The following is a 25,823-nucleotide window of genomic DNA, read 5'->3' on the forward strand; positions in this document are numbered from 1 at the left end:
TTGCTCTTAGTCACAAAGGTGTCTTGTACAACATGAATGTCCTCAATCCAAGTATTTCTTTTTTTCCTGTATGGTTTCACGTGACCCACCTTCTTTCAGTCATTATTAGAGTTTGCATGTGTCGTTTACAATGTATAACCCAGGTGACTGAACAGTTTGCTGAACTCCTCACTCTGTTGGAGTTTCTTCCCTGTCAGACTTAGTAAACTGGATATTTCAAAGGACCATAGTCAAAACTCAATCCTCAAAACTGTAAGGTTTTGTACTTCTCAGTTACACCTGTAAGGTTTCTTACAAGTGAGTCTGCCTGTGTTTCTTCAGACTACCCAGATGACTGAACCGCATGCTGCACTCCTCACACCTGTAGGGTTTCTCTCCAGTATGAGTCCGCATGTGGCTCTTCAGGGTACCCAGCTGACTGAACTGCCTGCTGCATTCCTCACACCTGTAGGGTTTCTCTCCTGTGTGAGTCTGCATGTGAGAGTTTAAAGTACCCCATTGACTGAACTGCTTGCTGCACTCCGTACACCTGTAGGGTTTCTCCCCAGTGTGAGTCCGCATGTGGTTCTTCAGATTACACAGATAACGGAACTGCCTGCTGCATTCCTCACACCTGTAGGGTTTCTCCCCTGTATGAGTCCGCATGTGGCTCTTCAGTTTACTCAGCTCACTGAACTGTCTGCCACACTCCTCACACCTGTAGGATTTCTCCCCTGTGTGAGTCCGCATGTGTTTCTTCAGATGACACAGCTGAGTGAACTGCCTGCTGCACTCCTCACACTTGTAGGGTTTCTCACCTGTGTGAGTCCGCATGTGTGTCTTCAGACTATGTGGCAGACTGAACTGCCTACCACACTCCTCACACCTGAAGGGGTTTCTCACCAGTGTGAGTCAACATGTGTCTTTTCAAATGTTCCAGCTGACTAAAATGCTTGCTGCACTCCTCACACTTGTAGAGCTTCTCACCTGTGTGAGTCTGCATGTGAGAGTTTAAAGTACCCCATTGACTGAACTGCTTCCTGCACTCCGTACACCTGTAGGGTTTCTCCCCAGTGTGAGTCCGCATGTGGTTCTTCAGATTACACAGATAACGGAACTGCCTGCTGCATTCCTCACACCTGTAGGGTTTCTCCCTAGTATGAATCCGCATGTGTTTCTTCAGATTACCCAGCTCACTGAACTGTCTGCTGCACTCCTCACACTTGTAGGGTTTCTCACCTGTGTGAGTCCGCATGTGAGCCTCCAGATGACCCAGCCGACTGAACTGCTTGCTGCACTCCTCACATCTGTACATTTTTGTGGCAGATGTCCCATCCGATCCTCTTTTGATGCCATTAGAGCCACAGCTGTTTGTTGCCATGGTAACAAAAGCTGAATTCACCTCTGTAGTCCTGCAGCAAGAGGAGGAACAACATTTAATTGTGAGTATTTTGGCGAAAGACAAAATCACCTAATTAGCTGCCGACCTCTGACCTTGCGTGACCCAGAGGTCATCTTTGAGATCAGAGCCGACGGCAGCGACAGCACGGCTCCGTAAAACTTCCGGTAACTGTAACTCTACAACCCTTAAAAGTTTCTGTAACGCTTGGAATTTTCTCCCTACGCCATGGCTCCTAAGTGTGCGAAGAAATGTACAGGCATAGAGAAAGGGCAATGATTACTTGGAAAGTTGTTGGTTGCTGACTGAGATAGTTTTGACACTATAAGTTTGTTTGAACCTTTATCTATTGATGCAAAACTTAAATTGGCACTGTAGAGTCAAAATTTATGACACTTCTAAAAAAGAAGAGCTATCACTTTTGCAAAAATTATCATCATTGCTTATCCAGAACTTTTGCCCAAATACAACATAAAAACACCATGCGTTCTACTGCAGTTGCTAGGAAATCTGCCGTAGTGCTAAAAACATAATCATTTTATCAGTGGGACAAGATTATACCAAATTTTATGACAATCCACTGAGAGCCTATTGAGATATGCTGCTAAACCAGGTACATACAAATGCAACAAAATATGCAACCTTTTCTTGGATAAGTTAATAATATGTTCTTACCTGCAAAATATCTTTTCAAAAAGTCTTAAGCTGCTACACCAGAGTACTGATGTTGTCTGGAAGAACACAGGTGAAGCCTCACTGTTTTCCCTTTCAGCAAGGCAGGCTGCACTACTGGACTATGGAATCCTGTTTTCCCTTTCAGCACTACTGGACTATGGAATCCTGTTTTCCCTTTCAGCACTACTGTACTATGGAATCCTGTTTCCCTTTCAGCACTACTGGACTATGGAATCCTGTTTCCCTTTCAGCACTACTGGACTAAGGAATCCTGTGGAAAATGGAAAACAAAAAGATGTGATCAGAAAGCCTGCATTACCCTCAAATATCCCCTCAGTCCACAAAGATTCCTTCTAAAGAGTTAATGTATCATCCCCAACTCTCCCTCAATCAATAACGCAACATGTACGAGGGTTAATGAACCTCCCCTGATTCCTGACCCTTTTCTCTATGATACAAACCAGATGTCTGGGCGGGAAGACCGTTACGTGGCACATTTGGGGCTTTCCAGAATATTCTATCTCAAAAAAAGCTTCCAAATGTCAACCCCAAAATTACCCTTTATCTGTAAAATCAACTATGGATTATAGAAAGGCGTTTGTATCATATTTGTGCAATAAGCAAGCACTTCTGTTGTCGTGTTTGATTTCCAATATTTAAGGAGACCGCGTAACCCCCTTTAGACCTTCGCCGAGGTGTCAACAACTTTTTCTCAGACAAATTTGGAAACGATCTACGCCATTTTTACTCCTACAACAAAACCAAATAAAATTTACGTACGTGTGTGTGTGTGTACTGCTCTATATAAACTCTGTTGTTTGTGACAGAAACTTGTTTACAAACAAGAAACCGTTGCTTTTCGAGCAGTATATAACTTCTCACAAGCGACACACACGTCGCTAGCTGCTAACGTTATATAGCGAGAGACTCAGAGAGCGTAAAACAAACTTGTACGTGTTATTCTCCCGTCACATAGATAACTGTAGAGTAGACAAGCTCTTGGTACGTACCTGAGATGTATGTAGGATGAAATCCCGACGACCTGAACCGAAAAATGTCCGTAGAAAGACGACGAGAAACCCTCGATACTTTCTTCCACACCACGACACGTCTGGTAGACGGAGACACGGAGGTTAGCGGAATGAGCTCTGCGGAGATGGGATTCATAATGAGGCGGTTTTTTGACACTTTGCTCCGCGGAGTTCAAATTCAAGTGGCAGCTTGCGAAACTTGGTCAACAGATCTCTTTCGACAAGACTGGAGCCAAAGAGGACTGTAAAGCTAGGAAGATTAGGTCTCCATGCTCTATTTCATCAGATTATCAAATTTTGAAACAGCTTTGAATGCTAAGTCCAATCAAGGACCAAGGGTTGTCAACCATCCACTCTGTAATCTCCAAGCAGATCTTTTGTAGGGGTAAGACAGTATCAGATTGGCCAGTCTGTAGACAAAAAAAGGTCATATATAAAAAGCAAACGATTTTCCACCATCAACCTCTGCTTGGAGAGTACCACTCTGTACAAGCCTTGCAATATTGGAGCAATTATCACAGCTACCGCTAGGCGGCGCTGGGGCCAACCTCGTCGACAGTTTTACCCTAAGCTTTCATTCTAATTTCTACCAGTATTTGACAAGACCCTGCATGATTCTTAAGTCACTTTTTTAGCGGTTCTGTAGTTATATACATGTACATATTCACATTTCAAAGATTATGAATTTATGGATCGTGGTGTTTCAATATTTTGCACATATTCTTCACATCTGCAACGAGACCGGAGTTAGAAACAAACACATTTTTAAAATTCAAAAAGAACATTTATTTTTAACAAACGATAACGTTGAACAAACCCATGTTCACATAACAAAAGCTCAAAAGGCCCTCTACCTTATATACATAATACACGTACTTGAAGAGTAAATATTAGGCTCTATAACAACTACCTGTTAGTTCTATTGCTACAAAATGTAATACAGTAGAATATTAGGAACAAACTTCTTTCCATGCACTTACAACTTACTACATCCACTAATTCTATCATCTATTGAAACCATTAGTCAGAAACAAGAAAAGAAATACAATATTAAATAAACTGATTCTATAAATATCTAGGTTAACAGAATAAAAAATAACATGCTAATACTGGATGGGGTGGTAATCCATCTATAAAAACAAGAAAACAAATACTGTATTAAATAATCTGACCCTAAATATCTAGGTTAACAGTATAAACAACAACATACTAATAGTGGATGGTAATCCTATAAAAACAAATCTCTCTTTCGCTATATAAAAAAAAATTAGGTTAGTTAGCTTGATATACAGTATTTTATCTCCCCTGTATCAGTAATATTGTTACGCTATGCTGTGGAATGCTACAAACCAGATGTACCAAATATAGTCTAATGTTTCCAAGGAACAAAACATTCTATGAAAGACACTAAAGCAAACTTTACACAAATGTTAAGTCGCTGTTTGTAGTACATCATAAAGATAATACATATATTTTCCTTTGCCAATTGGATTTCTCACTCTCTCAATAAAAAGAGTTAACAGGTTGGAAATAAAAACTTGATCTTAGTCTTGTACAACACCAAATGTCCTCAATCTGACTGAGTATTCCTTTAACTTTTTTCCTGTATGGTTTTTCATATGATCAGCCTTCTATTGGTCTGCACACAAGTTGAGTTATTCCAGTTTGCTGAACTCTGTTAGAGTTTCTTCCCTGTCAGACATTGCAAGCTGGGTATTTTATAGGAGCAGGCTCACAACTGAATCCTCAAAACTGTGCGGTTTTGTACTCCTCAGTCACACCTGTGGGGTTTCTCACAAGTGAGTCAGCATGTGTCTCTTCAGATTACCTTGCCAACTGAACAGCTTGCCACACTTCTCACAGCTGAAGGGTTTCTCCCCTGTGTGAGTCCGCATGTGGTCCTTCAGACTACCCAGCTCACTAAACTGCTTGCCGCATTCCTCACACCTGTAGGGTTTCTCCCCTGTGTGAGTCCGCATGTGTGCCTTAAAATTACCAAGCTGACTGAACTGCCTGCTGCACTCCTCACACCTGTAGGGTTTCTCCCCTGTGTGAGTCCGCATGTGAGTCTTCAGATTTGCCAGCATACTGAACTGCCTGCTGCACTCCTCACACTTGAAGGGTTTCTCCTATGTGTGAGTGCGAATATGTCTTTTCAGACTACCCAGATGACCGAACTGCTTGCTGCACTCCTCACACCTGTAGGGTTTCTCACCTGTGTGAGTCTGCATGTGTGTCTTGAGAGTACACAGCTGACTGAACTGCTTGCTGCACTCCTCACACTTGTAGGGTTTCTCACCTGTGTGAGTCCGCATGTGTGCCTTGAGAGTACACAGCTGACTGAACTGCCTGCTGCACTCCTCACACCTGTAAGGTTTCTCCCCTGTGTGAGTTCGCATGTGTGTCTTGAGAGTACACAGCCGACTGAACTGCTTGCTGCACTCCTCACACCTGTACATTTTTGTTGCAGATCCTCTTTTGATGCCATCAGAGCCACAGCCGTTTGTTGCCATGGTAACAAAAAATCCGAGTTTACACAGTCAAGTATTGCTACTTCAGTCTGGCAGAGTACTGATGTCTGGAAAAACACAGGCGAAGCCTCACTGTTTTCCCTTTCAGCAGGGCAGGCACTGCTGGACTATGGAATCCTACTGGATTATGGAATCCTGTGGAAAACAAAAAGATGTGATCAGAAGCCTGCATTTCGTTTCCCCTTAATCAATGACGTACATGCACGAGGGTTAATGAACCTCCCCTAACTCCTGACCTTTTGCCCTAGATAGAAACCAGATGTCTGGGCGGGAAGACCAGAACGAGGCACATTTGGGGGTTTAGAGAATATCCTATCTCAAAAGGACTTCCAAACTTCAACCCAAAAATTACCATTTGTATGGAAAATCAACTGTTGGTAATAGAAAGCCGTTTGTATTATATTTGTACAATAAGCAAGCACGACACGTCTGGTGAACGAGACACGGGGGCTAGCGGAACGAGCTCCGCGGAGGTGGGATTCATGATGAGGCAAAGGGGAGGCGGTTTCTTGTTACACTTTGCTCCGCGGAGTTCGAATTCATGTGGCAGCTTGTGAAACTTGGTCAACAGATTTCTCACGGAGACAAGACTGGAGCCAAAGAAGACTGTAAAGCTAGGAAGATTAGGTCTACATGCTCCATTTCAGATTATCAAAATTTGAAACAACTTTGAATGACTGGAGCTTGATAAGTAACCTGGGTGCCATCCTATCATGTGTATGCCAGGGCTCCCATACTTCCCCCTGTAAAATATTTCTTAGGGGGCAGCATGCGGGAGCCCAAGCATACAACTAGGATGGCACCCAAGCTACTTGATAAGTCAAAGGGATGTCAACCTTCAACTCTGCGCAAGCCTTGCGATATACGTGCAATTATTACAGCTACCGCTAACGGGGCGATTTTTTTTCTGGGCTTTTATTCTATTTGACTAGAACCTGAATCACACATATTCTGTTCACGTTTCAACAAAGATTGTGAATTGATGGATCACGCTTCAACAAAGATTGTGAATTCATGGATCACAGTGTTTCAATAATGTGCACAGTCTTCACATCTGCGACCAGATCAGTGTTTTGAACAAACGCATATCCAAACTTCAACAAGAACATTTATTTCAACAAACGAAAACGTTGAACAAACCCATGTTCACATAACAAAAGCTCAAAAGGCCACCTACCTTATATAAATTATACATGTACTTGAAGAGTAAATATTAGGCTCTATAACAACTACCTGTTAGTTCTATTGCAACAAAATGTAATACAGTAGAATATTAGCAACAAACTTCTTCCTATGCACTTACAACTTCATCCACTAATTCTATCATCTATCGCAACCATTAGTCAGAAACAAGATAACAAATACTGAACTAAATAAACTGATTCTATAGCCTAGGTTAACAGAATAAACAATATTATCATGCTAATATTGAATGGGATAGTAATCCTACAAAAACAAAACTCTCTTCCTCTATAACAAAAGAACTTTAAAGAAATAAACTTAGTTTAGTTAGCTCTATATACAGTATTTCACAATCACTATATCAGTTTTCACTTAAAAGTTGTTATGCTATGCCATGGAATGCTACAATACAGATGTACCACATGAAGTTCAACATTTCAAAGGAACAAAACATTACGGGAAAGACACTAAAGCACACTTTACACACAGTTAAATTGAAGTCACTGTTTGTAGTACATCAAGAAGAGAAAATGCATAAATGTTCCTTTGCCAGTTGGGTTTCTCACTCTCAATAAAGAGAGTTAATAGGGTTGTAAAAAGAAAAAAATTGCTTAGTCACCCTAGTGCCTTGTACAACATTATTTTTCTGCATTATGTCCTTAATCGACGTATTGGTTTGTTTTTCCTATATGATATCAAATGGTCCACCGTCTGTAGGTCTGCACACAAGTTGATTTCTTCTAAAATCTCCCACTAAAGAGTTTGCATGTGTCTTGTGCAATGACCCTGGTAACTGAACAGTCTACTGAACTCCTGAAACTGTTAGAGTTTCTTCCCTGTCAGACTTTGCAAACTGAATATTTCGAAGGACCAGGCTCACTCATAGTTCTCTAAACTGTGCTGTTTTGTAGTCCTCAGTTACACCGATTTCTCACAAGTGAGTCCGCATGTGTTTCTTCAGACTACCCAGCCTACTAAACTGCTTGCTGCATTCCTCACACCTTTAGGGTTTCTCCCCTGTGTGAGTCCGCATGTGACACTTTAGAGCACTCCAGTGACTGAACTGACTACTACATTCCTCACACCTGTACGGTTTCAACCCTGTGTGAGTCCGCATGTGAGTCTTCAGATTACCCAGCTCACTGAACTGCCTGCTGCATTCCTCACACATGTAGGGTTTCTCACCTGTGTGAGTCCGCATGTGTTTCTTCAGATTACCCAGAACACTGAACTGTCTACTGCATTCCTCACACATGTAGGGTTTCTCACCTGTGTGAGTCCGCATGTGTTTCTTCAGACTAACCAACTCACTGAACTGTCTGCTGCACTCCTCAAACTTGTAAGGTTTCTCCCCTGTGTGAGTCCGCACGTGTTTCTTCGGACTTCCCAGCTGACTGAACTGTCTGCTGCACTCCTCACACTTGTAAGGTTTCTCCCCAGTGTGAGTCCGCATGTGGGTTTTGAGACTACCCAGCTCACTGAACTGCCTGCTGCACTCCTCACACTTGTAAGGTTTGTCACCAGTATGAGTCCGCATGTGTTTTTTCAGACTACCCAGCCGACTAAACTGCCTGCTGCATTCCTCGCATCTGTGGGGCTTCTCACCTGTGTGAGTCAGCATGTGAGAGTTTAAAGTACCCCATTGACTGAACTGCTTGCTGCACTCTGTACACCTGTAGGGTTTCTGCCCAGTGTGAGTCCGCATGTGGTTCTTCAGATTACACAGATAACGGAACTGCCTGCTGCATTCCTCACACCTGTAGGGTTTCTCCCCAGTATGAGTCCGCATGTGGCTCTTCAGGTTACTCAGCTCACTGAACTGTCTGCTGCACTCCTCACACTTGTAGGGTGTCTCCCCTGTATGAGTCCGCATGTGGCTCTTCAGTTTACTCAGCTCACTGAACTGTCTGCTGCACTCCTCACACTTGTAGGGTTTCTCACCTGTGTGAGTACGCATGTGAGCCTCCAGATGACCCAGCCGACTGAACTGCTTGCTACACTCCTCACATCTGTATGTTTTTCTGGCAGATCTCCCATTCAATCCTCTTTTGATGCCATCAGAGCCACCGAAGTTTGTTGCCATGGTAACAAAAAATCCGAGTTCACCTTTACAGCCCTGTAGTATGAAGATGTACAATATTTAATTTCAAAAGTTTCAGTCTGCCACAGGACCTTTCCCCCATGATAGAAACCAGATGTCTTGGCGGGAAGACCGTTACGAGGCACATTTGAGGATTTACAGAATATTCTATCTCAAAATTTCTATCTTGATTTCCAATATTTAAGGAGACCGCATAACCCCTTCTAGACCTTCGACGAGGTGTCAACAACTTTTTCTCAGACAAATTTGGAAACGATCTACGTCATTTTACTCCTACAAGGGCACAACAAAACCAAAGAAAGTTTGCGTGCGTGTGCTGCTCTATATAAACTCTGTTGTTGCTCACAGAAACCTGTTTACAAACAAGAAACCGTAGCTTTTCGAGCAGTATAGAACTTCTCACAAGCGGCACACAAGTCGCTAGCGGCTACATGTAGCTAGTGAGAGATTCAGAGAGCGTAAAACAAACTTGTACGTGTTATTCTCCCGTCACATCGATAACTGTAGAGTAGACAAGCTCTTGGTACGTACCTGAGCTGTATGTAGGATGAAATCCAGACGATCTGAACAGAAAAAAGGCTCGTAGAAAGACGAGAAACCCTCGATACTTTCTTCCACACCACGACACGTCTGGTGGACGGAGACACGGAGGTTAGTGGAATGAGCTCCGCGGAGATAGGATTTATGATGTGGCAAAGTGGAGGCGGTTTCATGTTACACGTTGCTCCGCGGAGTTCAAATTCTTGTGGAACTTGTGTTTGTGGAACTTGTGTTTGTGGAACGAGTTTGTGCAACTTTGAAAAAGAAATTTCTTTCCAGAAAACTTGAGCCAACGGGGCGAATATTTTCTTACGCTGGCTTTTCATTCTATTCGACTAGACCCTGAATCTGAAGTTATTTTATATTTGACGGTTCTGTTATTAATTCATTATGAAAGCCATTAAATTCTGAACTTGAGTTTAGGTAGCATGCCAAATATCTACTCAATTCTACAGTATCACGAAGGTCAAATTTGGGCCCAAATATTCCAACCATTTTATCGAACAAAATCATGTTCGATATGACGTCATTCGAATAGAATCATGTTCGATATGACGTCAATCGAACCGAACGTTCGTTCGATCCGGGGTTACCCGCGGTCATGTGCAGTAAACCCGCGGCTTCAAGCCCGTTTTTACACGGGTACCGCCTAACAGTACAAATTCCACCTTTTCAAAAATTTTAACCGATTTCGGGACAGTATATCTATGCCCAGTTTTATAGTGGATATGTAACATGTAACGAAGCTACTGCTGTCAAGGTGTGTGACCTTGAGGATCGTAATTGTTGTTTACGGGGATATAAGTTACCCCCTGCACTTACTCAAACGACCTGACATGCGTACAAACATGGTATTTAAACTGCAAGAAAAACAAATTCAATTTACCTCAAAAACGTTTTAAATTGTAGGTAAGACAAAAATCTCGATCTGTGTCGGACGGATTTTTTGAAGATGGCGGCGTTCTGGAATTATCCGTCTTGGAAGTTGAAAAAGTGCATTTTTTGGCGAATTTTTCGACCTTAGCAACACTTTAACTTTGAAATAAAGAAAACTGTCCGACTCAAATCTTAATTTTGTTATACTGTTCTCTAAAATGCAAAAATGTGGAATTTTCTGAGAGATTTGGGGTCGGTGTTATTGACGTCGATTGTTCTAGAATAAACATTCTACACGTTGAGAGTGATTTCACACACATTTAAGCATTGTAATCACGTTTGGACAAGGGAGTCCCCGTGAAACTGTTAATTATTGCTTAACAAAATGTTTACCGTTGAGACCGTCTCCACGGAAGCCGAGCGTGGAACCCCGGTAACCTGATACCCTTCCGTAGAATTGGAAACTTTACCCTAGAAATTGGCCGCCGTGGTATATTTCTTCACCAAATCCATGCATTTGGTTGATACTTATCTACTGGTAAACTAAATAAATTTCTAATGCAAAAGCTGAAAGTACATGGTCGACAAAATTCTTTGCCTACTAGCATTAGCCACTGGTCGAAAGAGTAGAAATTGGCCAAATAGATAGCTAAATATGCCAGGGGAGTTGGTCCGCTAGATAGTACACGTTACTCACTTGGCATGTTATCTCTCTATTTGGCCAATATCTACTAACTTTTTCCAGCCACCTCCCAAAACCTGGTAGAGGCTATACTAGCATAAAATATATCTCTGTGCGTGACAGGGTCAACATTACAGTACCCCTGGCTGTTGCCTGATGCAACAAGAATCAGGAATGTTGGTCCTGTAGCTGAGGAGCTGGCCTGTGTAGGCTCTTGAGCCGAGGAGAATATACTTTATTTTATGTATATTCACATTTGAACATATTCTTCTTATCTACAAACAGACCAGTTATAAACAAATGCATATCTAAAATGCAAAACGAAAATTTATTTCCAACAAATGCATGTTAACATAACAAAAACTGAAGAAGTCACTTATAAATTTGCATATACATACTTCAAGAGTAAATATTAGGTTCTATAACTTTCTATAGCTACAAAATGTAACAGCTTAGAGTAGAATATCAGCAAAAACACTATTTTTTATCTACTTAGAACAACAAGCACCAATTCTATCCCCTACCGCAACCATTATTTAGAAATAAGAAAACAAATAGTACATGTACAGTAAATACATTAACTGAGTCTATTATCTAGGTTAACAGAATAAACAATAACATATGCTTATATCAAATGGAAACATTAGTATAAAAACGAAACTATATTCTTCTATCACATAAGAAGTTTAAACAAATGAAGTTAGGTAAGTTGGCTTGATATACAATACTTGGAATCCCCTATATCAGTTAAGTTGTTATGCTATGTCATGAATTGCTACAAACCAACATTTTCAAGCAACAAAACATTGTATAAAAAATACACTAAATCAAACTTTTCACACAGTTTTAAAGTCATTGTAGTACATCATGAAGAGGCAAAACATAGATGTTCCTTTACCAGTTGGATTTCTCACTCTCAATAAAGAGTTAACAGGATTGTAAATAAAAACTTGCTCTTAGTTATTCAGCATGGTGTCTTGTACAACGTTAATGTCCTGAATCCCAGTATTTCTTTGCTTTTCCTATATGGCATCACCTTCTCTAGGTCTGCACACAACTTGAGTTAGTCTAAAATCTCCCACATTAGAGTTTGCATGTGTCTCTTACAATGACCCAGGTGACTAGTCGACTAAACAGTTTGCTGAACTCCTCACACTGTTGCAGTTTCTTCCATGTCAGACTTTGAAAACTGGATATTTCATAGGACCAGGCTCACAACTCAATCCTCAAAACTGTGAGGTTTTGTACTCCTCAGTCACACCTGTAGGGTTTCTCACAGGTGAGTCTGCATGTGTTTCTTCAGATCACCCAGTTCACTAAACTGCCTACTGCACTCCTCACACCTGTAAGGTTTCTCCCGTGTGAGTCCGCATGTGAGACTTCAGATGGCACAGCTGACTGAACTGCCTGCTGCATTCCTCACACCTCTAGGGTTTCTCCCTGTGTGAGTCCGCATGTGACACTTTAGAGCACTCCAGTGACTGAACTGCCTGCTGCACTCCTCACACTTGTAGGGTTTCTCACCTGTGTGAGTACGTATGTGTGTCTTTAGGTCACCCAGTCGACTGAACAGCCTGCCACACTCCTCACACTTGTAGGGTTTCTCACCTGTGTGAGACCGCATGTGTGTCTTCAGATTACCCAGCTGATTAAACTGCCTGCTGCACTCCTCACAATTGTAAGGTTTCTCACCTGTGTGAGTCCGCAAGTGAATTTTCAAACTACCCAGGTGACTGAACTGCCTGTTGCACTTCTCACACCTGTAGGGTTTCTCCCCCGTGTGAATCCGCACGTGTCTCTTCAGATGACCCAGCTCTCTAAACTGATAGCTGCACTCCTCACACCTGTATGGTTTCTCCCCTGTGTGAGTCTGCATGTGAATTTTCAAACTACCCAGGTGACTGAACTGCCTGTTGCACTTCTCACACCTGTAGGGTTTCTCCCCCGTGTGAATCCGCACGTGTCTCTTCAGATGACCCAGCTCTCTAAACTGATAGCTGCACTCCTCACACCTGTATGGTTTCTCCCCTGTGTGAGTCTGCATATGTTTCTTCAGATTACTCAGCTGACTGAACTGCCTGCCACACTCCTCACACTTGTAGGGCCTCTCTCCTGTGTGAGTCCGCATGTGATTCTCCAGAAGACCCAGCCGACTGAACTCCTTGCTACACTCACCACACCTGTATGTTTTTGTGACAGATCTCCCATCCAATGTTCTTTTGATGCCATCAGATCCACCACTATTTGTTGCCATGGTAACAAAAGCTGAATTCACCTCTGTAGTTCTGGAGAATGAAGATGAACAACATTTAATTTCAACACATTTTTTACCTGCTCAGGACATGTATCATGCTGATCATATAATTACTCAATCTGAAAGAAACAAAACCAAGAATTTCTTTGGAATATTGGTGCTTGCTGTGATTATTTTGACGGTGTTTGTTTGAACCTTTACTTATTGATGCAAAACTTAAATTGGCATGCTGTGTCAATTTTTCAAAACAGAAGAGTTATCACTTATGCAAAAATTATTATCATTGCTTGTCCAGAACATAGATACACCATAGATTCTATAGTATCTAGGAAAATCCAAAACCTGCTAAAGTGTCCTAAAATATAATAATTTCTTCACTGGGACAAGAATCAGATTATACCAAATTTTTTGACAAATTTCAGGTCTCTTAACATACGCTGCAAAAATTCTTTTTTTGTTTATTTATTGAAAAATGCAACAAGACATTACACTGACTCTCAAGGCAGCAAAGCTGATATTAGGGAGTCAACATATAACTTAATAAGGACAAAACACATAGGGCACATAATTTTAAAATACAGTGTGAAATACAAGATCAATCATAAAGATTTAGCCTATATCATTCAAATTAATTAGAATAAAGTAAAATAACGCATTTAATAAGAATAAAGTAAAATAACGCAGTGGTCGAAATACTTTTTTTCAGCGCTCTGCAATATTGCAGAAGAGTCAAAATTTTGTTCTGCAATTTGGAAATACTTTCTGCAAATACACAAGCCTCCATACTACAATCTTGCAGGTTTATAAGCATGAACTATTGATTAATATGCAAATTAGTGAAGACAAATGTTTGGAAGTCCAAAAGAAACAAAAGATAGACAAGTCAAGACAAGGTTGATGCAAATTAGTGAAGAAGCTCCTGTTGTTTCAGAATAGGAGCTTCAGTGTTGTCTGTCCTTGGGGCCAAGAGCGCCAAATCCCAAGTGCCAATTTTTCCTTCTGCAAAATTGCAGATTGTATAAATTTTTCTTCTGCAATCTTGAAAATCTATCTGCAGATTGCAGACTGCAGACAGGTATTTCGAACACTGTAACGAGTAAAAAACCACATACATACAAAAGCACCTAAATATAACTTCCCTTGACATGTTATGATATGTTCTTACCTGCAATATAAGTTTACACAGTCAAGTCTTGAACTGCTACACCAGAGTACTGATGTCTGGAAGAACACAGGTGAAGCCTCACTGTTTTCCCTTTCAGCAGGGCAGGCAGCACTACTGGACTATGGAATCCTGTTTCCCTTTCAGCACTACTGGACTATGGAATCCTGTTTTCCCTTTCAGCACTACTGGACTAAGGAATCCTTTCAAAAACGGAAAAGGAAAAAAATATTATCTAAAGTCATGCATTTCCTCCAAATATCCCCTCAGTCGACAAAGATCCTCTTAGATAGTCAGTGAATCACCCCTTACTCTCCATCAATCAATAACGCAACATGTGCGATAGTTAATGAACCTCCCCTTAATCCTGACCTTTCCTCCATGATAGAAACCAGATGTCTGGGCGTAATACCATCACGAGGCACATTTGGGGGTTTACACAATATTTTACCTCGAAAAAAGCTAAATTTCAACCCCAAAATTACCCTTAGTCTACAAAATTAACTGTGGATTCCAAGACCGGCATTTTTGTCAATTGTACTACATGCAAGGACATGTTGTGTTTTATTTCTAATTTTTAAGGAGTCGACATAACCCCTTCTAGACCTTCGCTGAGGTGTCAACAACTTTTTCTCAGACAAATTTGGAAACGATCTACGCCATTTTACTCCTACAAGGGCACAACAAAACCAAATAAAATTTACGTACGTGTGTGTGTGTGTACGTACTGCTCTATATAAACTCTGTTGTTTGTGACAGAAACTTGTTTACAAACAAGAAACCGTTGCTTTTCGAGCAGTATATAACTTCTCACAAGCGGCACACACGTCGCTAGCGGCTAACGTTATATAGCGAGACTCAGAGAGCGTAAAACAAACTTGTACGTGTTATTCTCCCGTCACATAGATAAATGTAGAGTAGACAAGCTCTTGGTACGTACCTGAGATGTATGTAGGATGAAATCCCGACGTTCTGAACCAAAAAAGGCTCGTAGAAAGACGACGAGAAACCCTCGATACTTTCTTCCACACCACGACACGTCTGGTGGACGGAGACACGGAGGTTAGCGGAATGACCTCCGCGGAGATGGGATTCATAATGAGGCAAAGCGGAGGCGGTTTTTTGACACTTTGCTCCGCGGAGTTCGAATTCAAGTGGCAGCTTGCGAAACTTGGTCAACAGATCTCTTTCGACAAGACTGGAGCCAAAGAGGACTGTAAAGCTAGGAAGATTGGGTCTCCATGCTCCATTTCATCAGATTATCAAATTTTGAAACAGCTTTGAATGCTAAGTCCAAGCAAGGACCAAGGGTTGTCAACCTTCCACTCTGTAATCTCCAAGCAGATCTTTTGTAGGGGTAAGACAGTATCAGATTGGCCAGTCTGTAAACAAAAAAAGGTCATATATAAAAAGCAAACGATTTTCCACCATCAACCTCTGCTTGGAGAGTACCACTCTGTACAAGCTTTGCAATATTGGAGCAATTATCACAGCTACCGCTAGGCGGCGCTGGGGCCAACGTCGCCGACAGTTTTTACCCTAAGCTTTCATTCTAATTTCTACCAGTATTTGACTAGACCCTGATTCTTAAGTCACTTATTTAGCGGTTCTGTAGTTATATACATATTCACATTTCAAAGATTATGAATTTATGGATCGTGGTGTTTGAATATTTTGCACATATTCTTCACATCTGCAACGAGACTGGAGTTAGAAACAAACACATATTTGAAATTCAAAAAGAACATTTATTTTTACAAACGATAATGTTGAACAAACCCATGTTCACATAACAAAAGCTCAAAAGGCCACCTACCTTATATACATAATACACGTACTTGAAGAGTAAATATTAGGCTCTATAACATCTACATGTTAGTGCTACAGAATGTAATACAGTAGAATATCAGCAATAAGCCTCTTTCTATGCACTTACAACTACACCCACTAATTCTATCATCTATCGCAACCATTAGATACAGGAGTTCAAATACTGGACTAAATGAACTGATTCCATAAATATCTAGGTTAACAGAATAAACAACACGCTAATATTGGATGGGATGGTAATCCTTCTATAAATACAAAACTCTCTACCTCTGTAACAAAAGAACTTAACAAAAATAAACTTAGGTTAGTTAGCTCTAAATACAGTACATGTATTTCACAATCCCTATATCATCTAAGTTGTTATGATATGCTATGGAAAGCTACAAACCAGATGTACCACATGCAGTCCTATGCATGCAAGGAACAAAATATTCGGGGAAAGACACTAAAGCAAACTTTACACAAAGTTTTAAAGTCACTGTTTGTAGTACATCAAGAAGAGATAGTACCTAGATGTTCCTTTACCAGTTTGCTTCCTCACTCTAACAATATAAAGAGTTAACGGGTTCAACCGTTGGAAAAAAAATGAGCTTAGTCTTGTTCAACACGAAATGTCCTCAATCTGAGTATTCCTTTGATTTTTTCCTGTATGGTTTTTCACATGATCCACCTTCTCTAGGTCTGCACAAGAGTTAAATTATTCCAAAATCTCCCACTTAAGAGTTTGCATGTGTCTCTTGTAAGGGTCCAGGTGACTGAACAGTTTGCTGTACTCCTCACACTGTTGAAGATTCTTCACTGTCAGACTTTGCAAGCTGAATATTTCAAAGGACCAGGCTCAGAGCTCACAACTTTCTGAACTGTGCAGTTTTGTAGTCCTCAGTTACACCTGTTTCTTACAAGTGAGTCCGCATGTGTTTCTTCAGATTACCCAAATCACTGAACTGCCTGCTGCACTCCTCACACCTGTAGGGTTTCTCCCCTGTGTGAGACCGCATGTGTGTCTTCAGACTATTCAACCTATTGAACTGCTTGCTGCACTCCTCACACTTGTAGGGTTTCTCACCTGTGTGAGTTCGCATGTGACACTTTAAAGCACTCCAGTGACGAAACTGCCTGCCACATTCCTCACACATGTAGGGTTTTTCTCCTGTGTGAGTGCGCATGTGGTCCTTCAGACTACACAGCTGACTGAACTGCCTGCTGCACTCCTCACAACTGTAAGGTTTCTCACCTGTGTGAGTCCGCATGTGGGTTGTCAGATTACCCAGCTGACTGAACTGCCTGCTGCACTCCTCACACTTGTAGGGTTTCTCCCCTTTGTGAGTCCGCATGTGTTTCTTCAGATTACTTAGCTGACTGAACTGCCTGCTGCAGTCCTCACACTTGTAGGGTTTTTCACCTGTGTGAGTCTGCATGTGTTTTATCAGATTACTTAGCTGGCTGAACTGCTTGCTGCACTCCTCACACCTATAGGGTTTCTCACCTGTGTGAATCCGCATGTGTGCCTTAAGATTACCAAACTCTCTGAATTGCCTGCTGCACTCCTCACACCTGTAGGGTTTTTCACCTGTATGAGTTCGCATGTGTTTTTTCAGATTACTTAGCTGAGTGTTGAGATGACATAGCTGATTGAACTCCTTACTGCACTTCTCACACCTATAGGGTTTCTCACCAGTGTGAGTTCGCATGTGTTTTTTCAGATTACTTAGCTGACTGAACTGCTTGCTGCACTCCTCACACCTATAGGGTTTCTCACCTGTGTGAGTCTGCATGTGAGTCTTCAGAATACCCAGCTGACTGAACTGCTTGCTGCACTCACCACACCTGTATGTTTTTGTGGCAGATGTCCCATCCGATCTTCCTTTGATGCCATCAGAGCCACCACTATTTGTTGCCATGGTAACAAAAGCCGAACTCACCTCTATAGTTCTAGAGTATGAAGATGAACATCATTTCATTTCAACACAGTTCCTGTCTGCTCAGGACATGTATCCTGCTGACTATATATTTACTCAATCTAAAAGAAACAATTCCTCGGAAATTTAGTGCTTGCTGTGATGACTTTGACGCTGTTGTTTGAACCTTTACTTATTGATGCAAAACTTAAATTGGCGAGTTGGGTCAATTTTTCCAAACAGAAAAGTTATCACTTATGCAAAAATTCACATCATTGCTTGTCCAGAACATAGAAACACCATTGATTCTATAGTATCTAGGAAAGCTGCTAAAGAGTGCTAATATATAATTTCACTGGGACAAGAATCAGATTATTTCGAATTTCATGAGAAATTTCACGTCTCTTAAGATATGCTGCTAAACCAAATACATAGAAATGCAACAAAATATGCAACTTTTTCTTGGAGAAGTTAATAAATGTTCTTACCTGCAAAATATCTTTTACACAGTCAAGTCTTGAACTGCTACACCAGAGTACTGATGTCTGGAAGAACACAGCTGGAGCCTCACTGTTTTCCTTTCAGCTCTACTGGACTATGGGATCCTGTATTTCCTTTTTTCAGCACTACTGGACTATGGAATACTGTTTTCCCTTTTTTTCAGCACTAATGGACTATGGAATCCTGTGGAAAACAAAAAGATGTGATCAGAAGCGTGCATTACCCTCAAATATACCCTCAGTCGACAAAGCTTCCTTCGAAAAAAGCTTCTAAATGGTTAATGTATCACCCCTAACTCCACTCTATCAATAACGCCACATGTACGAGAGTTAATGAACCTCCCCCGACTCCAGACTTTTCCTCCATGATAGAAACCAGATGTCTGGGCGGGAAGACCGTTACGAGGCACATTTGGGGGTTTACAGAATATTCTCAAAAGAGCTTCCAAATTTCAACCCCCAAATTACCACTTGTCTGCAAAATCAATTGTGGTTTATAGGGAGGCGTTTGTGTTATACTTGTACAATAAGCAAGCACTCTTGTTGCCGTGTTTGATTTCCAATATTTAAGGAGACCGCATAACCCCTTCTAGACCTTCGTCGAGGTGTCAACAACTTTTTCTCAGACAAATTTGGAAACGATCTACGCCATTTTCCACCTACATGGACACAGCAAAAAATAAGAAAGTTTGCGTGTGTGTGCTGCTCTATATAGACGCTGTTGTTTCTGACAGAAACTTGTTTACAAACAAGAAATGCTTTTCGAGCAGAACTTCTCACCAGCGGCACACACGTCGCTAGCGTCTAGCTAATGAGAGACTCAGAGAGCGTAAAACAAACTTGTACGTGTTATTCTCTCATCACATCGATAACTGTAGAGTAGACAAGCTCTTGGTACGTACCTGAGTTGTATGTAGGACGAAATCCCGACGATCTGAGCCAAAAAAGGCTCGTAGAAAGACGAAGGCTCGTAGAAAGACGACGAGAAACCCTCGATACTTCCTTCCATACCACGACACGTCTGGTGGAAGGAGTCACGGGGGTTAGCGGAATGAGCTCCGCGGAGATGGGATTCATAATGAGGCAAAGCGGAGACGGTTTCATGTTACACTTTGCTCCGCGGAGTTCGATTTCATGTGGCAGCTTGTGAAACTTGGTCAACAGATTTCTCTCGGAGACAAGACTGGAGCCAAAGAAGACTGTAAAGCTAGGAAGATTAGGTCTACATGCTCCATTTCAGATTATCAAAATTTGAAACAACTTTGAATGACAGGAGCTTGATAAGTCCAAGGGGTGTGAACCTTCCACTCTGCGCATTCCTCAGCTTGCAATATGGAGCAATTATCACAGCTACCGCTAGGCGGCGCTCGGGCCAACGGGGCGAATAATTTTTCTGGGCTTTTATTTTATTTGACTACTAGTACACCTTTTCATTCTATTTGACTATCTATCTATCTATCTATCTATCTATCTATCTATCTATCTATCTATCTATCTATCTATCTATAGAGCTTATTCACCACACGTCATCATGACGTCACGACCCCTCATGTCCCGTGCGACGCCATTTTGGGGTGCATCTCTACAGCGAGTTTCCAAGCGTTGAAATGGCCGACAAACACGATGGTCAGATTTGGGCCCAAAAGTCCCAATCCGCTACTATGGAGATCGAATCCCCCGAACCCGCGAATCTTGTTCGATATGACGTCATTCGAATAGAGCGGGCGTTCGATCTGGGGTTACCCGCGGTCATTTACAGTAAAGCCGCTACAACCGGCTACTTCAAGCCCTTTTTTACTTGGGAACCACGGAACAGGAAAAATCCACCTTTCCACAAATATGAACCGTTTTCAAAACATTACATCTATGCCGTGATTTTATTGTGGATATGTAACATGTAACGAAGCTACTGCCGTCATCGTGGGTGACCTTAAAGGTCAGAATTCTTGTTGACGCTGTTATAAAATCCAGGTCCCCATATCCAAGTGTCATAGCACGCGTGCAAACATGGTATTTTAACCATTCCCAAAAATCGCTCAAATTACCTCATTGAGGGCTTGTTTAAAAGAGGAACGATTTCCGCAGATTTCTGTCTTAGGGATTTTTTAAATATGGCCGCGATTATGAATTATCGGTATTTAAAGTTAAAACACTGCGTTTTAAGCTCTTCTTTTGACTGTAAGTCGAGTTTTAGTCAAAAACTAAAAAAATCCTAAGACAGAAAGTTTAAATTTACTGTAATATTTCTAAAAATCCAAAAATCTAACCTTATTTTTAATTTTCGGGGCCTCTTAAAATCAGTTGTTTGGTTCTCGTGAACCCTTTTTGAAATCCGAAATTGATCTCATTTGGAAGCAAATGTACACAAAGTGGAGCAAAGGCAGTGCAAGAATAACATTTGAGGTAAACAAAATCACTTATTACATTTTATTTTGAGGAGTATTTACTCTCCAATTGCTTTTGTTTATTTTCAAATTTTACCCGTTGCCCCCGGGCCGGCCTGGGACTCCCGCGCGGCCACGTTCGAACACGTTCTGTAACCCGATACCTCCCTAGTAATGCGACTTTTAGCCTAGCAACCGACCGCCGTGAAACGTTAGGTAAACTGTCCTTTGTCCTATTACACGAAGAGTTTACCACCACTCATACCTCTCGTTACTGGAACAAAATAAAATCTGTTGGGATTGACCCGTTTTTGTTGAGTTTTGATCAGTCTGATCGAGACGGCGTCTACTGCCAGCGGAGTCCATTGACGTGACTTCGCTTCGTATTTGGTACTTACGGGGCAGAAGTTTTTACACACAGGATCGGTTCAAACCCTTTAAGAGTCTGGAAGCATTGTACCAGGATGTGTAGAGCCTCAGTGTTGTGGGGCAGTTGCGTGGTGACAAGTACGTTGCAGTCGGGAAACGCAAAAAGTCGCTATTTTGGAACAGCCCCGGACTGTGTCTGGATAATAACAAGCAAAGGCTGCGGGGGCCATCGGCCGCCATCCTCAGTCCGCACTGCCGCGACTGTGGCTGGACAAGGTGAGTGTTGCAAGTTGTCAGCGCCCTGTTCTACATGGACATTTACCACAGAGTAAAGGGACAAGTACACATGTAGACAGCTCCAACAGATTTACCGTGTTCATGGCTCACCCACGTTGCCATCTACATGTACATGTACAGCCCCGTACGCCGCGCCAGGGTAAAACACACCGATTTCTGATCAGCAAGAAAAAGATAAAAGCCGATCTTGAGAACATGAGACGTGGACATGGAGCCAGAACAACCCAAGGACAATGTTACTAACAAGAAGAGTGTTCAAAACGTAGATTGTGGCCCAAAATACGCAACTATCGCCAAGAGTTTGCATAGCGTACCATAGCGATAGGCACCATGTTGCACCCCCTAATGGCGGACAATGCTCGCTGCCGGGGGGGAAGAGTCACGTGACAATCGGTGGTGAATAAGCCCTATATCTGCATATATTCACGTTTCAACAAAGATTATGAATTCATGGATCCTGGTGTTTCAATATTTTTGCACAAATTCTTCACATCTGCAACAAGACCAGTGGTATAAACAAACGCATATCTAAAGTTCAAAACGAAAATGTATTTAAAACAAATGAAAACAACTTAAACCAATGAATATTAACATAGTAGTAACAAACTAACAACAGGCACTCACTTCGCATACAGATCTATGTACTTCAAGAGTGAATATTAGCTTCTATAATAGCTACAAAATGTACTACAGTAGATTTGAATACCAGCAACAACACTAGTCTTTATCTACCTACAATTACATGAACTACAGGTAATTCTATCATCTATGGCAACAATTAGTAAGAAACAAGAAAACATACTAACTAAAAGAATCTATAAATAAATATCTAGCTTAACAGAATAAACCATAACATGCTAATATCTATAAAAACGAAACTCTCTTCCTCTATAACAAAAGAACTTTAAAGAAATAAACTTAGGTTACGAGTTATTTAGCTTGATATTCAATGTTTAACATCCCCATTGTAGCATATCATAGGTTTTCTTTACAGTCTGATTCCTCACTTTCACAATAAAGAGAGTTAACAGGATTGTACAAAAAACTTGCTCTTAGTCACAAAGGTGTCTTGTACAACATGAATGTCCTCAATCCAAGTATTTCTTCTTTTCCTGTATGGTTTCACGTGACCCACCTTCTTTCAGTCATTATTACAGTTTGCATGTGTCGCTTACAATGTATAACCCAGGTGACTGAACAGTCTACTGAACTCCTCACTCTGTTGGAGTTTCTTCCCTGTCAGACTTTGTAAACTGGATATTTCAAAGGACCATAGTCAAAACTCAATCCTCAAAACTGTGAGGTTTTGTACTCCTCAGTTACACCTATAACTATATATAGTATAAGGTTTCTTACAAGTGAATCTGCCTGTGTTTCTTCAGACTACCCAGATGACTGAACCGCATGCTGCACTCCTCACACCTGTAGGGTTTCTCTCCAGTATGAGTCCGCATGTGGCTCTTCAGGGTACCCAGCTGACTGAACTGCCTGCTGCATTCCTCACACCTGTAGGGTTTCTCTCCTGTGTGAGTCTGCATGTGAGAGTTTAAAGTACCCCATTGACTGAACTGCTTGCTGCACTCCGTACACCTGTAGGGTTTCTCCCCCGTGTGAGTCCGCATGTGGTTCTTCAGATTACACAGATAACGGAACTGCCTGCTGCATTCCTCACACCTGTAGGGTTTCTCCCCTGTATGAGTCCGCATGTGGCTCTTCAGTTTACTCAGCTCACTGAACTGTCTGCCACACTCCTCACACCTGTAGGATTTCTCCCCTGTGTGAGTCCGCATGTGTTTCTTCAGATGACACAGTTGAGTGAACTGCCTGCTGCACTCCTCACACTTGTAGGGTTTCTCACCTGTGTGAGTCCGCATGTGTGTCTTCAGACTATGTGGCAGACTGAACTGCCTACCACACTCCTCACACCTGAAGGGTTTCTCACCAGTGTGAGTCAACATGTGTCTTTTCAAATGTTCCAGCTGACTAAAATGCTTGCTGCACTCCTCACACTTGTAGAGCTTCTCACCTGTGTGAGTCTGCATGTGAGAGTTTAAAGTACCCCATTGACTGAACTGCTTCCTGCACTCCGTACACCTGTAGGGTTTCTCCCCAGTGTGAGTCCGCATGTGGTTCTTCAGATTACACAGATAACGGAACTGCCTGCTGCATTCCTCACACCTGTAGGGTTTCTCCCTAGTATGAATCCGCATGTGTTTCTTCAGATTACCCAGCTCACTGAACTGTCTGCTGCACTCCTCACACTTGTGGGGTTTCTCACCTGTGTGAGTACGCATGTGAGCCTCCAGATGACCCAGCCGACTGAACTGCTTGCTGCACTCCTCACATCTGTACATTTTTGTGGCAGATGTCCCATCCGATCCTCTTTTGATGCCATCAGAGCCACAGCTGTTCGTTGCCATGGTAACAAAAGCTGAATTCACCTCTGTAGTCCTGCAGCAAGAGGAGGAACAACATTTAATTGTGAGTATTTTGGCGAAAGACAAAATCACCTAATTAGCTGCCGACCTCTGACCTTGCGTGACCCAGAGGTCATCTTTGAGATCAGAGCCGACGGCAGCGACAGCACGGCTCCGTAAAACTGCCGGTAACTGTAACTCTACAACCCTTAAAAGTTTCTGCAACGCTTGGAATTTTCTCCCTACGCCATGGCTCCTAAGTGTGCGAAGAAATGTACAGGCATAGAGAAAGGGCAATGATTACTTGGAAAGTTGTTGGTTGCTGACTGAGATAGTTTTGACAATATAAGTTTGTTTGAACCTTTATCTATTGATGCAAAACTTAAATTGGCCTGTAGAGTCAAAATTTATGGCACTTCTAAAAAAGAAGAGCTATCACTTTTGCAAAAATTGTCATCATTGCTTATCCAGAACTTTTGCCCAAATACAACATAAAAATACCAGGCATTCTACTGCAGTTGTTAGGAAATCTGCCGTAGTGCTAAAAACATAATCATTTTATCAGTGGGACAAGATTATACCAAATTTTATGCACACCAAGTTCCTTTGAGGCGTTCGGTTAGCGCACGCGCACTACTTGCGATGACGCAATGAGCGTTCGAAGCGCCAGGATGTGACCTTTGACCCATTTTGAATAGCGCGTGCAGGCGTGTAAAATTCTGCACGAAGGAGTAAATAATGAGACTTTTCCATGCCCGGGCGGTAATGCCGAGTCGGAGAGTGGATTATATCCCCATACTCATGAAATGGTAAGTACACTTTACTATTTTTTGGTCCATTTTAGCCGTTCTACAGGCGTAATAAGAGCGGATGCGTAGATCGTAGCGGGTGGGAGGGGGGTGAAAAATTATCTTCGTGCGTGTTTAGGTCTTGTTTTGTATGGCATGAGCCTGTCAAAATACTCGGTCAATCTTGCGCAAATAAATGCAAATACAAATTTACTTAGGGTGTGACGAAGAAAGATTTTTTTATTTCATTGTTGGCTATTTTATCTGCTGAAATTGTACTAAAACGTAGTTCCTAGCTCCTCGATACGAAATCCTACCATATGCATACTTGAAGTTAAAGTTGAGGAACAAGTCTGCAGATACAGTATGTACTGTTCTTATCTTATATAATTATTGAGCCAAGGTCCCGCGAGGGACATCATACTCAGGGACGTTATTCTTCACATAGAAACAGCTAAGGTACATCAAGTCATGTGTGAAATTTTAGAATTTTTACCATACAAATTAACATGTATGATTATATGATTGATAATTTTACAACACATACATTTGTGCCAAAAATTTGGGCGAATGGAATATATTACATGTATTTGCGCAAAATTACAATATATTGTAGGTAAAGTACAGCTTTAATTCTGTTACGAAATTATAGGAGAGGCTAAGCAACTTGCCTTGACAAAAGTTTTTGGCTGGCTGCAAAAATCAACTAAATTACATTTATACTATTATAGGTGTGATGTTGTGTTGGAATCCCGGGTTCTTTGGGATGTTGCCTAGAGAGACTTTTACGAAGAAGTAACAGACGCAGGACACAAATTAAAGCTTTGCCGTACAACATCGCCGGGGACTGAGACTCTCAATCGTCGACTCTCGCCTCTCACCAACTGTCGACAACTGTCTGTCCTTTCCACAGTCCCACGGCTTGCTT

General features: G+C 41.7%; 1 protein-coding gene across 1 annotated transcript; it reads right to left on the bottom strand.

Moving 5' to 3' along the window:
• On the bottom strand, positions 1-23,984 carry LOC109465464 (zinc finger protein 208-like). The gene is made up of 8 exons (XM_019762750.1): positions 23,113-23,984; positions 17,900-18,069; positions 17,375-17,728; positions 17,207-17,246; positions 12,841-13,176; positions 7,883-8,806; positions 1,035-1,286; positions 1-445 (listed from the first exon to the last, which is right to left on the bottom strand). The coding sequence occupies exons 1-8, from the start codon at positions 23,982-23,984 to the stop codon at positions 292-294; spliced, it is 3,102 nt and encodes a 1,033-aa protein (XP_019618309.1). The 3' UTR covers positions 1-291.
• Positions 23,985-25,823: the final 1,839 nt, after the last annotated feature.

The sequence above is a fragment of the Branchiostoma belcheri genome, unplaced genomic scaffold (genome assembly GCF_001625305.1).
Source record: "Branchiostoma belcheri isolate BF01 breed outbred unplaced genomic scaffold, Haploidv18h27 scaffold150, whole genome shotgun sequence".
NCBI lineage: Eukaryota > Metazoa > Chordata > Leptocardii > Amphioxiformes > Branchiostomatidae > Branchiostoma > Branchiostoma belcheri.